The sequence below is a fragment of the Topomyia yanbarensis genome, chromosome 3 (assembly GCF_030247195.1).
Source record: "Topomyia yanbarensis strain Yona2022 chromosome 3, ASM3024719v1, whole genome shotgun sequence".
In the NCBI taxonomy this organism is placed as follows: domain Eukaryota; kingdom Metazoa; phylum Arthropoda; class Insecta; order Diptera; family Culicidae; genus Topomyia; species Topomyia yanbarensis.
The window spans coordinates 202986286-203004391 of NC_080672.1; the positions used below are offsets into that span (position 1 = coordinate 202986286).

General features: G+C 41.2%; 1 protein-coding gene across 2 annotated transcripts in view; it reads left to right on the forward strand.

Moving 5' to 3' along the window:
• LOC131692272 (chromatin-remodeling ATPase INO80) overlaps positions 1 to 15316 on the forward strand; it is a 1041557-nt gene extending 1026241 nt beyond the window's left edge. Inside the window, exon 14 of one of the 2 annotated variants that reach the window (XR_009305948.1) lies at positions 14995 to 15130. Coding sequence is in view for 1 of the 2 variants with exons in the window: in XM_058979230.1 (XP_058835213.1) it covers positions 14995 to 15248 (254 nt within the window). In the remaining variant the exon portion in view is untranslated. Of the gene's footprint in view, positions 1 to 14994 lie in introns of both variants that reach the window. The other variant, XM_058979230.1, reaches the window with a different exon arrangement.
• Positions 15317 to 18106: the final 2790 nt, after the last annotated feature.

The following is an 18106-nucleotide window of genomic DNA, read 5'->3' on the forward strand; positions in this document are numbered from 1 at the left end:
TTGCTAAGAGTGAAAAACTCTTATTTTTACCAACATTTTTTTTCTGTGTATCTGTACAACGGTAAGAGATGGAGCATTTGGATGTTCTACAAAGTTTTAGAGAAGCAAAAAATATTTTCTTTTCTCATTTGCAAAATGCAGAATTCTACCACATGGTGGCGCCAGTGATCAAAATTAATTCAAGGTAATACTCCTATCCATACAATGGTAAGAGCTAGTGCAATCTGATGTTCTGCTAAGTTATACAGTATTTCAAAGGCTTTCGTGTCTCGTTATTAAAATTGGAATAAGGACGCATATATACTGTGTGTATGAAGCTTAAGGGGTTACATACCTTTTTTTTTATTTTTCAAGAAATCGAATTTTTTATTTCTTTATCTGAAAGTACAACTCCTTGAGAATATTTTTCCAAATTTTATAGAGATCCGAGAAATAGATCGAAAGTTACAGCGCTTCCAAGCGTGCTTCGTCTACCAAGCGCAGTGGTAATTTTAAACTCGATTATCTCGAAATACCGATTTTAAAAAAATGATTTTCCCGTGATCACGATTCCTGAAATACCACTCAACCGATTGTCTTTATTTTTTTTTAAATTGATCGTAATTAATTTTATACCTTAACAATTCCTTTTTTATGTTTGTTTTGTAGATGAGAATTTTTTAATACAATTTTAAAAGCCTAAAACAGCGATTTATTAGGAAAAACGTTCACGAATGCAGGAAAAATGTTAAAATGTAGTCTCCGGTTATTCAACTAGGTCGACTAATAGAAACCGACTAAAATTACAATTATTTTGTTCAAGATGTGTGGTTCGGTGCACGAAATTAGCGGTAACCAATCACGAATTGGTTTTAGTTGGGTGTTGTAAAATCCGTTTTTTTCGGCTCGGTGCATGAAGTTAGCAGTAAAGAATCACGAACTGGTTACGGGCGGGTGTTTAAAATCCGGTTTGTCGTCGTGCATGCTACTCTCTAACTATCAAAAATGAAAATAATTTCCTCTGCAAGTAGTAGGTAACGTCACAAATTGATTCATCCACCAGCCGTGTACAGTTCACAAATATTTTTTCCCGGTATTGTACAGCCCTTGGAGAACCCTGTACGCTTTAAACAGCTCTACACAAAAAATTGAAATAAAACTGTAGCGGACCTACATTTAAAATTTCTCATCATTTCAGTGTCCGGTTGGTGCATCATATTGAAGGCTCTGACCGAGATGAGCTGAAACTTTTCCCCATTTCCAAGTAGTTTTTTTCGAAAGATTTTTCAAAACAGGTTTTCGTTATTAATGCATGTCATACATACCTCAAAATATTATACAACATTGTTGAACTTATTTTCGACAAATTCTGAAAATTGATTAATTCCATGCAGTACAATATGAAAAGATATGAGCGTTCCAAACCTTACACGACTTTCATCCCGAAATTTTGAAAAGGGCCCGTATATTGAATAATAAGTCGCTATCCACGACAAAAACGGAACAGCACTTCATAGTATAATGGGTTCCGTCGTGGTACAATTTTCGAAAAAGTACACTTTTATTGGCTTACTTTGGGGTCCTAGAAATAATGTCACTGTTGAGTTACTTAGTACTTTGGAATGGACAGGGCTCCAGAATGTAAATTTAGCAGGAATTTTATCTTTTTGCTAAAATTAAATGATTTAGTCTTACAATATGTTTGGCAAAGTTGTTGTACTTTACATGCCCTTTATTTTGCTTTAAACAGAAGCTAGGGTGGTTCTAATTTTAGCAATATTTAAAATGAAACTTTTGAACGGTTCGAGATAGAGCTTGACTATTATCGATGAAATTGTAGAACAATACATTTTTGCCAAATTTGCTGAAGACACGCAAGCTCTAGCTTTTATACTTTCCATTGCCCGACAAATCCAAATCTAAGCTGTAAGGTGTTCCTTAAAAACGGTTTTATTTCTATGAAAAGTTTTCATTTTACACTAAAGTACCTTAAAGACAAGGGGGTACAAGATTATTTTAAGGTGCATAATTTTCTATAAAACTCCAACTACCAAAAATTTGTCGTTTGAAAGGTATGAGAACTTTTTTATAAAAAAATATAACTTTTTCATATAGCATTATCTTCGATTAGGACACTTAACATTAACTACCGTTGTTGTCATATGATATAGCATGCTTTGTAGTATAGATCGCAAAAAATGGCAAATACAATATTTTTACGTCTTGCAATATTTACTCATAAAAGAGTTTATTTTTAGTAAAAAGTATATATAACTTTCTAACGAGAGATGCTAGAGGTTCTGTACATTGAGACAAAATGCTCTCCTTCAAAATATCTGAAAGTTTTTCTTACGTGATCCTTATGGACAATTAAAACTGCAAAAGTTACATAAAGAAAAACTTTTTTTTAAGAAACATCCTATTTTTTTGGTAAATTTCTTGTAAAATGGAAAATACACGACATAGAGTTCCAGTATCTTCGACCAAGTTTTTTAAAATTTTATTTTCTACGAAGCTCTATCTCGAACCATTTAAAAGTTAATTTTAAGATTTTAAAAAAATGGAACCACCCATTTATTTAAAAGATATAAGAAGTTATACTATCAAAAAAAGAATTTTTGTAATCAATTTTATGAACTTTTAGAAAATAACGTATTCATTATTTTTTGCTCAATTATAACTCTAGTAATGACCTTAGTTATACTTGAAAAAGAATTATTATTTGTTTGCCCCAATGAGTGATATTGTTATTGTTGTCGAAAAAGTGCTCATAACTCATCAGCAAAAATAGTTAGATATAATATGCCATGAAACAGATACAAATGGTTGCCATGAAACAAGTTATTTTTCTTAAAACAATCTTAAAGTTGTCTGTAGACTACTTCACTTTTAAATCAATACAGTAATGTTTCGATTATATCACGGTCGTTCTGTATTTTAGCGTGATATATTTGAAGTGTGATATATTCAAAACAAAACAAAAAATACATTTAAGCATCAACCCATGTATTTCTATAAACAAAAAGTCATAAAAGTTAAAGTTAATCAAAAAGAATTAATCATAGTAGGGTAATGATCCTATTGTTAGCGGATAATTTTTCCCAATACAACTTCACTTTACGTACCCGTACCTTTTCTTAAAATCATAAAAATAGACACATCTCCAATTCTTTTCCAAAAGAAAAGTATTCACATCAATTTAAGAGAAAATGCATATCTCGGCATACCTACCATATCTTGCGAATTTTGTTTTTCTCATTATTTTTTTAGATTTTCTCGCGGATAACTAACAATTAAGCGAATAAAATATATACCAGGCACCCGCTTTAGGTCACGGTAAATGAGTTACGAAGAATTTAAAACAAAAATTGGAATCGGTCGAAAGATATTTCGACAATCCTAGTGATTACAACAACGTTTTTGGTAAAACATGATTTCGAGATTATTCACGTTTAAAGTTTTACACCTAGGCCTTCGCCCACGTATAGAAATAAGATGAAGTGTTAAAACTTTGATTTTACTGCTTAGACCTCCATAAAAAAATATTTTCCAAAGAATTTATACTTTTAGTTAAAAGAATAAAAAGTTCGGCTTTTTGACCGACCTCATCATATATAAACCCTTAAGGAAATAATCCGAACCCCACTAATAGGCTCATTACCCTACATGTAAATAAGCAAATTAATTGTAGAAAAATATTAAAAGTGCCAGGACACAACATGTGGCTTAACTGGATCAAAATGTAGTGAGCCTGTTCTGTTTTTCAAAAAGCGTGATATAATCGAGACAAAACCGTGATATAATCGAGGGTGATATAAGCGAGTATTGATATAAACGCATAGTGATATAATCGAAACATTACTGTACCGCAAAAGTTATTTGACTAAAACAGTTTTTCTGATAAACACTAAGAAACACCCTAATCTTCAATTTTAAAATAAAAGTATAAGTTGTAAAATGAAAAGTATGATATTTCTCATCTATCACCAAATTATCAGCCCTGTAATCGTGCAACCAATGCCAGTCTAACTGGATTCACAGCGCATTGTGTACGCTTTTTCTGCGAGAGGTAATAAACGAGCACTGAGCGCGGCACTATACACGACATCTCTGAGACAAGAGCGCTCTTAAAGTTAGTCAAGAGTTAGTTAAAAAAATTAAAAATGCTATATAAATAAATGCAACAGGAGAAATATATAGGGGTTACGAAGAAATTTAAGAATATAGGTTTTATCATAGCATGATAGTCTTAAGAAAACTTTGTAACATGTTATGTATAATAAAAGAATCTCTGTTTGCACCACTAAGCGGCCTAAATTCTATTTTTACAACGAGACACGAAAGCCTTTGAAATACTATATAGCTTCGCATAACATCAGATCGCACTATCTCTTACCATTGTATGGATAGGAGTATTACCTTGAATTAATTTTGAGCACTTGCGCCACCGTGTGGTAGAATTCTGCATTTTTCAAATGAGAAAAAAAATTTTTTTTGCTGCTCTACAACTTTGTAGAACATCCAAATGCTCCATCTCTTACCGTTGTACAGATAGGAGTATTCCCTTTAAATTGCTTGGCTCACTACCGCCACCTTGCGGAGAAATCCTGAAACTTTCTAGTGAAACCAAAAAGTCCTTTTATTCCTCTATAACTTTGTGGAACATCACAGCTTTCTATCTCTTATCGTTTCAGAGATATATGAGTTTTTCCTAACTTTGTCCCACCTTCACTCGTATTTCACATACATGAGATATCTAACTTTAAACGTTAATAACGGTTAGTTGGATTGCCTTGCAGTCTTCGACAAACTTGTTCAGCATATCCTCAAAAGCTTAACTCCTTCCTAGGTCAGTGATCGGAAGTTTGCAGCGACCTCTAGCGGCGATTTTGTGAACTGCGAGTGTTTCCCCATACATTTTGGCCAAAAATCCCATACAAACTTTAAGCTCTTTGGGAGAGGGGTTAGGGTTAACCGATTTCGCTCAAATTTGGACAGTATCATTTTTTCGTGATTTGGAACGACGCTAGGGGGTGTAGGTTGCGAATTTTTTTTTCATATAAATCATTGATTTTTGTAATTGTAATGCAAAAAAACCTATTTTAATCCACCTAGCGGTGCAATTGTGCCTTTCTCAATCATGAATCACGAGAATGTGTGCGTTGTTTATATTCATTAAAAGCTTTTAAATGCATATATTACATTTTATTATTGTACATCACATGACAACTATATACAGGAAAATAAATCATTATTCGAGTTCTAAAATTTTGAAGAAGAAAAAACAGCCACGGTAATATTGAACTGAAAAAAGGTGCGAAATCGGCAAAGTCCCAAAAAGTCGATTTTCACAAAAACAAATTTTTCGAGATAACTTAAAATCTCGACGTTTCATGCATTTTAAAGATGTTTGGCATCAAAAATACGCATTCGATTTCTGAAATTTCATGGGGTCCCCCCTTTGAAAAAAAATTTGAGTTCCGGCTTATATGGGAATTTCATATGTGACCGGACGTCTATATTTCCCGCCCCATATAAGCGATCCGTACGAAATTTTATAAACATCTGTGGGGATATTATAGCTATCATTTGGGACTAAGTTTGTGAAAATTGGCCCAACCATTTCGGGAAACTGAAGTGAATTCGTAAATTTTGAAAGATGGCCGCTTTTCCCGGACACTTCCGGAACCGTCTATGGTGGTCAATGTAGTGAACGAAAGTTTGGTTGGCCGTCGGTGACCTAGAACAGCAAATTTAAGTTGTTTGAGAGACATTTTAGCGAAATTTTTCCTCTTTTGCTTTCATCGAAGTATCGGTTTGAATCACAATTTGCTATGTGATCGCACGCCACAACCTATAACTCCGGAATCGGAAGTCGGATCGGGATGAAATTAAATAGCCATTTACGGGGACGCAATACTTTTCATTTGAGGCCAAGTTTAGTCGAATCGGTCTAGCCATCTCCGAGAAACCGATGTGACTGTTATTCTGAATTTAGATACTTCCGCCGGGGCTTCCGGAACCGATGATGTTGGCCAATGTGGCCAAATAGACTTTGAATGGATGTTAGTGACCTCATACTACAAATCGAAGCAGTTGTGGTCATATTTTCGAAAAAATTTCACCTTTATGCATTCATTGCAGAATTTATTAAAATCGACATTTTCTGCGTGTTCGTACTCATCACCCTGTAATTCCGGAACCGGAAGTCGGATCCATTAGAAATTCAATAGCAGCCTATGGGAACGTTACACCTTTCATTTGAAACTAAGTTTGTCAAAATCGGTTCAGCCATCTCTGAGAAAAATGAGTGACATTTTTGGTAACATACACACACACATACGCACATACACACATACATACATACACACATACATACACACACAGACATTTGCCGAACTCGACGAACTGAATCGAATGGTATATGTCACTCGGCCCTCCGGGCCTCCGTTAAAAAGTCGGTTTTCAGAGCAATTGCAATACCTTTCTATTGAGAACGGCAAAAATTTCACCTTTTTACATTCATCGCAGAATTCGTTAGAATCGAGATTTGCTGCGTGATCGTACGTATCACCCTGTAATTCAGGAACCAGCGCTCGGATCCACACAAAATTCAACAGCAGCTGATGGACCTTCCATTTAAAATCAAGTTTGTCAAAATCGGTTCAGAAAATTCCGAGAAACCGATGTGGACAAATCAACAAATTTTGTTTTGTAACCATACTCTTCAACTCGTAATCCGGGACAAGATGTCGGTTGAAAATCAAATTCAATAGCAACCTATGGGTATAGTATACCTTTCATTTGAATCTTAGTTTGTAAAAATCGGCTCAGCCATTTCCAAAAAACCGTTGTGGACATTTTTTTAACAAATCCGCACATATACACATACATACATACATACATACATACATACATACATACATACATACATACATACATACATACATACATACATACATACATATATACTGGGGGGCAGCAGGGACAGGAAGGACAGGAGTCTAGGGGCCTAACGAACCCCCCCCCCCCCCACAGCCCTACTGCGAGTTGGGGAGTTTTGCTAGGATATGGTGGGGCTAAGATTGGGCTCTTCTGAACCTCTAAAAAATGCCATAACTCCGAAAGCAGCTCCGACGAAGCGAGTCTGTGCCGCTTCTGCTAAGATCCTAAGATTCCAATAATCTAAGATCTGGGCAATAAAAGCACTCTAGCCCAACCGGAGTGCCAACCGGCACATCAGGATCGACGCCAGTAACATCTTGATTATGGTATACTGGCCATGGCGAACGGCAACGGACAGGACACGGATGACGAAAAGGATGGCGACTTAGGGCTGACAGACGTGCTGTTCTACTCCCTGAGTAAGGAAGGATGACACCGACTTGAAATGGCGAGTGGGCTAACAGCATGGCTGCCTCCGTTCTAACAAAGCCCTGGCAGGTCTCCGGGTACGTTCGAATCTCGCCATCATTTGGTTGGTGGTACTAGGTTCGGTTGAAGCATTCCCGATTTACGCCGATCCGGCTCTGAACACTACTCCCCATGAGAGATGGTGTCAACCCTTGCATGACCTCACTGCTGCTTTTCGGCAGCATAGATAATCATGGGATCACGAGAGGCGACTATGTGCAGCGAGTGGAGATAGCGGCCCGGAGTTGGGACCCAATAAAATAAAATGGAGAAACAACAAGCAACCGATATAAATGGAGCAGGCACGGCAAATCCGTTTGCCAGAGGTGGGTTGGTGAGGTCACCACCACCAATAGTAGCTGAAGTCACCCAGCAAGAGCAGGAGGAGGGGAAGCCGAAGCAACAGCAACAGCAGCAACAAAAACAGCCGGAGCAGAGCGGAAGGAGCTACACCCCACAAACGCCAAAGGTAGTGGTAGCGAGGCACTTGGTGGAGGAGCTCCACAAGTTCGTGGACATGAGAAACAATGTCCACAAAGACATTAAGGAGATGGTCATCAAAATCCGGAAGGCGCTACTGTCTGCCGTGAAAGAGTACGATACGGCAACGCAGAGGGCAGATTCAGCTGAGCGAGCATCCGCGTCGGCTAAGGCTACTATCATCCTAGCCCCTTCGAAACAGGGTAAGGAGAGGCAGATTGGAGTGGAGAACACGCCAGTTCCCATAACTCCAAAGAGGACAAGATCCTCACCAGGAGAAGAAAGACCAGGCGGGTCAAAGAGGCAGACGCTCGAGGATGCTGTTGCTGCCGAAGAAAAGGACGCCACCTTACAGGGTGAAAGCTGGAGCACCGTTGTAGGTCGGAAGGAGAAACGCGGGAAACAGCAAAAAAAGAAGGAGGAGCGAAAAGGGGAGCAGAAGAGGAAATCAGAACCCTCGGCTCGTCAGAAGGCGCCTAAGGGAGAAGCCGTGCTCGTCAAAGCAAATGACGAGACTACGTACGCAGCACTGCTCAAAAAGGTCAGAGAGGACCCGGAGCTGAAAGATTTGGGGGAAAACGTGTTAAGAGTCAGGCGTACCCAAAAAAATGAGATGCTCCTCGAGCTTAAGAAGAATACTACGACTAGTAGCTCTGCCTTGCAGGAGACTATAACTAAATCAATGGGCGGAAAGGCAGAAGTTAAAGCCTTAAGCCCGGAGATGGTAATCGTGTGCAAAGACCTCGACGAAATAACGACGGAAGACGAGCTGAGAGGTGCTATGAAGCAGCAGTGCAAACTGGGCGAGGTGCACATGACGATCCGGTTAAGGAAGGGATACGGAGGAACGCAGATAGCGATGATACGTTTACCGGTAACCGCTGCAGACAAGGCACTGGAGGTAGGTAAGGTTACAGTTGGATGGTCGAGATGCCTACTGAGAGCCGCCCCACGAGTAAACAAACAAGCAGAGAAATGCTTCAAATGTTTAGGCTTTGGACATTTAGCAGGGGCTTGCAAAGGCCCGGACAGATCCGGGATGTGCTGGAAATGCGGAGAGACGGGCCATCTTGCGAGAGACTGCACGCAGAGGCCGAAGTGCTTGCTTTGCACCCCAGCGGAAGGGAACGACCATCAGACGGGTGGCTTTAAATGCCCAGCGTACAAGAAGGCGACTGCAGGCCAACGGTGATGGAGATGACCCAGATAAACCTGAATCACTGTGATACCGCACAGCAACTGTTGTGGCAGTCTACGACAGAAACTATGTGCGATGTCGCTTTGATCGCAGAGCCTTATCAAGTCCCCCCTAATAACGGTAACTGGGTGGCGGATAGATCAGGAACCGCAGCGATACAAGTAATGGGAAGATTCCCTATCCAAGAAGTGGTAGAACGTTCCTATGAGGGTTTCGTGATAGCCAAAATCAACGGCATCTTCGTATGTAGCTGTTACGCTCCCCCAAGGTGGACAGTAGAGCAGTTCAGCCTAATGCTGGAGCAGTTAACCGAGCAGTTGATCGATCGGAAGCCGGTAGTCATTGGTGGTGACTTCAACGCCTGGGCTGTGGAATGGGGCAGTAGAGTAACCAACACAAGAGGGTGTATCCTGCAGGAAGCTCTAGCGAAGTTAGACGTACGATTGTGCAATGAAGGCTCTGTTAGTACATTTCGGAGAGACGGGAGGGAGTCCATCATAGACGTCACATTCTGTAGTCCCTCATTGACGGCGAACATGAATTGGAGAGTATGCGAAACGTATACGCATAGTGACCACCAGGAGATTCGCTACCGTATCGGCCAACGGAACCCCGCGGCAGTACAGAGAAGGGTGACCGGCGAACGAAAGTGGAAGACGAAAGCCTTCAACAAAGACCTCTTTGTTGAGGCACTTCGGCCGAACGGCGGGACCGAGAACGTGGATGCGGCTGACCTAACAAGAAGGATTGTGGCGGCTTGTGACGCCACAATGCCGCGAAAACTGGAACCACGCAACAAACGGCGTCCAGCTTACTGGTGGAACGAGACGCTTAGTACGTTACGCGCTGCTTGTCTCAGAGCCAGAAGGCGGGCCCAAAGAGCAAGATCGGAACCAGATAGAGAAGAGCATAAGGCATCGTTTCGGGAAGCTAGGGCCGCTCTAAAACGGGAGATCAGACTTAGCAAGTCAGAGTGCCACAAGGAGCTAAGCCGAGAAGTAGACGCCAATCCCTGGGGTGACGCATACCGAGTCGTGATGGCGAAAATGAAGGGTCCAACGACGCCAGTCGAAATGTGTCCGAGCAAGCTGAAGATAATCGTCGAGGGTCTTTTCCCGAAGCACGATCCAACTATATGGCCACCGTCACCGCACGGCGAGGAAGAAGGAACAAACATGGATCGGCAAGTGACTAACGACGAGCTAGTAGAAGCATCGAAGCACCTAAAACCAAAGAAAGCCCCTGGTCCGGATGGAATACCAAACGTGGTACTGAAAGCTGCGATCCTGGCATATCCGGACATGTTCAGGATAGTGATGCAGAAGTGCCTAAATGAAGGCAACTTCCCCGAAATGTGGAAGGTCCAGAAGCTGGTGTTGCTGCCGAAGCCAGGGAAGCCACCTGGCGACCCGACCTCGTACAGACCCATATGCCTGCTGGATACACTCGGAAAACTCCTGGAAAGGATCATTCTTAACAGGTTGACGAAATTCACGGAAGGTGAGCGCGGACTGTCCAAGATGCAGTTTGGTTTCCGCAAAGGAGCATCGACAGTGGATGCAATTCGGATAGTGCTCGAGAGTGCCGAGAAGTCATCTAAACAGAAGCGAAGAGGAGATCGATACTGCGCTGTGGTCACGATAGATGTGAAGAACGCGTTCAACAGTGCCAGCTGGGAAGCCATCGCTGCAGCGCTGCATAGAATGAGGGTTCCCGACTATCTGTGCCAGATCCTGAAGAGCTACTTTCAGAGCAGAGTGCTACTGTACGAGACGAGCGAAGGACAGAAGTCATTGCGTGTCACAGCGGGCGTTCCTCAGGGCTCCATTCTCGGTCCAACCCTTTGGAACGGGATGTACGATGGGGTGTTAACGCTGCAGCTGCCTAGGAAAGTGAAAATCGTAGGTTTCGCGGACGACGTGTCACTAACGGTGATGGGTGAGACACTTGAAGAAGTGGAGGTGTCGGTGACGGAGACAATAGACGCGATCGAGAGCTGGATGAACGGGGTTAAGCTGCAAATAGCTCGCCACAAGACGGAGGTGTTGTTGGTCAGTAACTGCAGATCGGTCCAACGGATGCAGATCGACGTCGGAGGGCACGTGATTGCATCGAAACGTGCATTGAAGCAATTGGGAGTTATAATCGACGACCGGTTGAGCTTCAACAACCACGTTGATTACGCCTGTGGAAAGTCGGCGAAGGCAACGAACGCAATAGCGAGAATCATGCCAAACGTCGGCGGTCCGAGAAGCAGCACGAGACGTCTGCTATCTACTGTTTCGTCATCGATACTCCGATATGGGGTTCCTGCCTGGAGTGCTGCGCTGAAAACCAAGCGGAACCGTGAAAAGCTAAACAGGACATTCCGACTGATGGCCGTACGAGTCGCGAGTGCCTACAGAACAATATCGTCGGAGGCAGTATGCGTTATCGCCGGGATGATCCCCATCTGCATTACCCTGGCGGAGGACGTGGAATGCTATCAGCGGAGAAATGCACGTAACGCTAGGAGACAGGTTCGAGCGGACTCGTTGGCTAAATGGCAACAGGAGTGGGACAACGCGGAGAAAGGAAGGTGGACCCACCGACTCATCCCAAATGTATCGGCCTGGGTACATAGGAAGCATGGAGAGGTGAACTTCCATTTGACGCAGTTTTTGTCCGGGCACGGATGCTTCCGGAAGTACTTGCATCGGTTTGGACATGCTTCGTCACCCCTTTGCCCGGGTTGTGCGACCGTGCAGGAGACACCGGAACACGTGGTCTTCGAATGCCCTAGATTCGAAGAAGTTCGTAGGGGTATACCTGGTATGACAGCGGACAATATCGTCGAAGAGATGTGCCGTGACGAACATACCTGGGACGCTGTCAACAGAGTGGTCTCGAGCATACTCTCCGAGTTGCAGAGGAAGTGGCGTAGAGACCAACAAGAAACCGCAAATCGGGTTTCGAGAGAAATTCCGCCGCCGGGGAACTCTCCAACTGTGTAGACTAGGTCCACCGCCGGGGACCAGTTGAGTAGTGCGTGATGTAGCACCGAGTTGGGTCGTCGGGGCGACTGGGAACCGGACGTCAAGCTTCACCGGAATCGCTGAACTGACCTCGACATCCTTCCGGGTAGCTCGTGAGTAGGCTATATCCACCGCCGGGGATTGGACCGAGTAGACCGCGTCGCAGAGCTAGCAGTGGGTCGTTGGGGCGCCGGTGAACCGGAAGTTACGCTCCAACCGGAATCGCCGGATAGACCTCAGCACCTACTGTATGGCCCGTTGAGTAGGCTAGATCCACCGCCGGGGACTAGATCGAGTAGATCGGGCGAAACGGAACGAGAGGAAGCCAAAGAGCTCATGAAATTGTGGTGCTAAAACAAAAGAAGAATCGGTACCGGGGGAGCCTCCTTCGCCGGGGAACTCTCCGTCGGCGTAAGCTAGATCCACCGCCGGGGACTAGACTGAGTAGACCGCGACGAAATACCACCAGTCGCAGGTCGTCGGGGCACCAGCGAACCGGACGCTCTGCTCCACCGGAATCGCCGAACTGACCTCGACATCTGGTTGGTTGGCTCGGTTTCGGGAGAACTTCTCTCGCCGGGGAATTCTCCGTCGGAGTAGGCTAGGGCCATCGTCGGGGACTAGACCGAGTAGTTCGCGAACAAGTCTGGTGCTCAAAGAGTAAACGGCGTTGAATGGTGCGAGAAGGGAGTTGCGGTGCTAACCGGCACAAGCGAGCCGCAGGGCTCAGTGAATTAGACAGTCAGAAGTTTGCCGCTCAGACTGTACTCGTAGGGGAGGAGTACTAAGCCTCGACTCACAGCCAGCTTTCCGACTGCCATGCAGAGCTTGCCAGTCTGTGTGGATGGTAGAGAATTGGTGGTGTGTAGAGGAGTGGGGCTGTAACCCTACGGAAGAAACGAACTAGGAAGTAGTTGAATTAGAGTGCGTGCTATGCACATAAAAACCCCTCCCCGAAGTAATACCGCAAGGTAGTGCCGGGGAGGAATCAGGTTCTGGGCAAGAGCAGTGGTTTTTAGCGGGTCGGGTGATGGCAGCCCAAACCCGTTCCCTGACAATGGGGTTTTTGTACATTTTTCCTCACTCAGGGTTTTTCTGAAAATTTTTTTACTGCTCTCAAAAAAAAAAAAAAAAAAAAAAAAACATACATACATACATACATACATACATACATACATACATACATACATACATACATACATACATACATACATACATACATACATACATACATACATACATACATACATACATACATACATACATACATACATACATACATACATACATACATACATACATACATACATACATACACACATACATACACACAGATATTTTGCGATCTCGGCGAACTGAGTCGAATGTTATATGAGACTCGGCCCTCCGGGCCTCGGTTAGGAAGTCGGTTTTTGGAGCAATTGCGTAACCTTTCTATATGAGAAAGGCAAAAGAATAGTATTTAATTAGCTTAATCGGCATGAGTTCAATGTTATCTTCATGTGATTATATTTTGAAATGTTGGTGGAATGGGTTTAAAAGTGGAGGGAATGGGGGGTTAGTAGAGTGGGAGTGGAGGATGCGTCAGAAATCTTTCATCTTATTTTGGTATACGGGGTGGATGAAGGAAATGCGGGCGTGAGGGTGGTCCAAGGGGACGGTAGTGATGAAGGATGGAGATGTAAGGGCAAGGCGGGGGGGGCGGAGGGGCTCTGATGCAATACTCAGCTGCATATTTTGCCTTCCATTTGAGACTTGGTTTGAGAAAATCGGTTCAGTCATCACCGAAGAACCGATGTGACTTTATTTGTGGAATATGCCCGGAATTCCGGACTTCCGGAATCGTCGATAGTGGACAATATATTCAAAGAATGTTTGATTGACAATCAGTGATCAAGATCTGCGATTAGAAGTAATTTGGTGACCATTTCAATAGTTTTTAGCCTCTGAGGTATTGCGATTGTACCGATTTATATGGGAAATTCCTGTGTATCCTTACTAACACCCCTGTAACTCCGGAAGCAAGATTTATCTTTCATTTGAAATCAAGTTTATAAATATTGGTAGAGAATTCGTTGGGGAATGGGTGTGATATTAGCTTAGGAACTTGGCGGGTTCCCCGGGGGCGTCATGAACCGTCATAGGTGGCCAATGTGGTCAAAGCTACTTTGATTGATCATTAGTGATCCAGACCCGCAAACTAGAGTAATGTTACATCAATTTTAATATGTTTTACATCATTTGAACATCATGGTGGTACCAGTTTATATGGGAATTTGCTGTGTGACCGCACTCTTCAACCCGTAACTCCGGAACCGGAAGTCGGATCAACTAAAAATTCAATGGCAGCTTATGGGAGCGTTATACCTTTCATATGAAACTAAGTTTGCGAAAATCGGTTCAGCCATCTCTGAGAAAATTGTGTGAGTTTAAATGACACACACATACACACACACACATACATACAGACACACAGACATTTGCCGATCTCGACGAACTGAATCGAATGGTGTATGACACTCGGCCCTCCGGGCCTCCGTTAATAAGTCGATTTTTACAGTGATTGCATAGCCTTTCTTTATATGATAAAGGCAAAACAATATAATCGAATATAAAATAACATATATAAAAAAATTAAAGCTGTGAATTCCAAACCATGAAATTTAGTGTTCATGGCACAATTGCACCACTAGGTGCAGATGTTCTAAATAAAATTGTTGTAAAGCTCTGTAGTTCCCTTTAAAGCTTCAGAATGTCCAATGAGGAGCTCCAAAGGCCTCCTAATTCAGCAAAATGTGATCTTTGTCATTCTAAAATGCCTTCAAGTGGTTGAAAATTGTTCAATAATTTTATGAAGAACGCTACTAATTTACATTTACATTATCGTTGTTGCCGACAAATTTTATTTAGATATGTTACCATCAAGCTCGGAGACATCTGTTATACAACAACTGCCACAAGTAAAGAGGGGCCCAGGACGCCCGCGTCTGAAACCTAATGGTCCCAGCAATCAAGGATATCGTGGCCATTCAAGACTCGTTCCACGCCCAAGAAAACCTATAGGACCACTCGTAGTTCCGCTGGGACAGAACTCGGCAGCTACTCCGATAGTTAAAAGTTCTGCCCTCAGCCCACCACAAAGTCCAACACGAGATCGATCATAAGTCAATTAATCGTATCACGCATGGTTTGTATATTTTTCAGGGTGGAGCTAAATAAAATTACATTTGAACTTTTTTTTTCGATTATTCCGAAATACCTTTCATATACAGTTTGGATCATTTTCTACTGCGTTTTTTCCGTGATGCAATTTTATGTGGGACACCCTTTAATAGCGTTTTTCTCGAAACAGCTTTTTCATTTTTTTTAAATTGGCGAACACGATAACTCAAAAACTAAACAACGAATTGACTTGATTTTTTTATGAGGATGCACAATATGTGTAGCCTGTCGATGAAACACAGAAAACTGAATTTTTTTTTCTCACTATTATATTGAATAAAAATGAGCGAATTTTACAATAAAAGTATGAGATTTTTTGGTTTTCATGAAGTCATTTTCCGAAACCCGAACTTTTTTTTTCTATTTTTCGCAGTTCATCGACTAAGTCTAAGCTTTACAAAACTTATTCAATTTCCCATATCTAAGTCTAAACTTTACAAAACTTATTCAATTTCCCATATCTAAGTCTAAGCTTTACAAAACTTATTCAGTCTAAGCTTTGGACGTCCACTCTTGGAACGCTCGTATGTGTGGCTCTGCGTGACTGAAAATATTTTTTGTGCACAATAAATGTATACAGCAATCCTAACATTGTTGCCTTGTCTTCAAAATCGTAAAACAAAATAAATTTCGTTTTGAGCACTTTACACCAGACGCTCCCCTTAAGGGGTTATGTACAAAGTTGAAACTCAAAAAATCGGAAAAAATATTGAATATTCTGAAAGTACATGCTTTTGAAAGTATCTGTGCGAAATTTCATCCAAATCGGAACACTAAATTTCAAATTACAGACATTTGCAGCGAGGTGGTTCTTCCACGAATGAAGTTAACACAAAACTTTAAACGCAATTATCTCGGAATAAAATTTTATTCATCCGATCTTCATAAATTTTTTTGAATTGTTTGTATTTATGTTCACTTGTACTCGAACAGTTCCTTTTTCATCAAAAAATTTTCGATTCTTCGCAATGAATTTTTGTTTAAAATTTGGAATACCAAAAAACTTAATTTTTTGGTCAACATGATTTTTGCAAGAAAAAAAATTTCTATTGGGAAACCGATCCGTTCAAGTACACCACAATACATTTTTCTTCAATAATCTTTTTAGCTTTTGGATTTTGGTTGAATGTTCACCGCAAGCCTCTGCCAAAAAACACGCTTCGGGGGATGGGTCATAACTCCGACAACCTTAAATATTTTCTTCAATTCAAATTGGTTTTTCTATCTTCGATAGTACTACCAACGAACTGTTTTTCGTCTTTTCAAATAAAATTGGCATAAAACCACGGTGTCTTTGTCGAACAACTTCATTCAAAAAAATTCGGCATCTGTAAAACTTCGGGATATGACAGAATGGACTTTTCCCTTACATTTGAAAGTAAAATTAAAATATTCTGCCGGGGGGTCTAGAACAACTTTTTATTTTAAAGTTTTTTGATTGAAAACTTAAGTTTTTTAATGAAATTAATTCGCACTTTTGCTACTAATTGGTGCTATAGACCTTAAAAAATTTCTAAAAGTGAGAATCTGATGAACAATCTCATTGTCTACAACTTCGTAGAATGCTATAAATCGATGTAAAATCACCCGAGAAAGTTATTAAAATTTTATTAGTTTTTAGGTGTGCGGCCGGGCCTATGGATTAAGAAGTCGATTAACAAGGACTTACAAGAACATTTTGGGTTTAAATGAACAGTAAATTTAGTTAAGTTTCAATGTTTACAAAGTCCCATTCTCAGCAGAAAAAATATATTTTCAGATTCCTCCGGGTCTTGGGCGAAAATGACACTTTATGAACAAGGAGGTTAGAAAGGTGTGCATCAAATTTATTCGATAATCTTATACCTTTTCAAGATGTTGATTAATGTAGTGACGGATTTTATCATGCCTTTTTCATTTCTTTTCTCGCTCTAGAAGGTAGCTAATGTAAACTAGAATGACCCTTCTTCCTGATCCTATCCTGCTTGGTAAAATACAATTGGCTTAAATTCAAAGTTTATATTTGAATGAACTAAAGTAGACATTTCGAGCCATTGTAATAAACGACGGATTTTATTGCAACTTTGGGTTGAGAACCCTGTTTGACCTTATCAATATTAAAAGAAAGATGATTGAAAGAGAAAAAAGCTCTTTGAGTTTTGAATCCATGTTTGATATTGTTTGGGGTAGATTCATTTCATCAGAATTCATTGAAGCAGAGTTTTGCTTGTCCTCAAATTTTATTTCCAAATCGAACAACCTTCACATAATCTTAGAAAAAGGAACAAAACCAAGTTTCATAATTTCCTTTAAGAAGAAATTCCGGAGTCGTTACTCGTTGAACACGGATCACAGCAGAAAACGAACAAGAAAATATCAGGCTGGACCATATATTCAGTAAATTCTCAAGGTAATACAAGTCTGTTTATTGAGGATTTCCCTTATAATATGGGATAAGAGCAAAGACCAGATATCAAGAAGACAGAGTTTCCATTTCAGTTCAGAATCTGGAGACATTAACAGCAACACATCTTTCAGGTAAAGGTGATACTTTCTATATCTACTATTGCGAATTCTGTTCAATGTACAACGATTCCCAAAAGTTAACAACCTTGAACATAAATCTCATCGAATTATTTTTCTATCCTTCATAAAACTGTCAATCAGGATTCTCAACCGAAATCAAATCAAATGACTGAATATCTAATCGAGTTTGATCAAATATAAAGTTAAAATTTAGGCCAAATATATCACACAAGATGCTAACGAGCAAAAAGGTTGATTCAAGATTACATCAAGCATACTCCAGAATGAGTGAAGA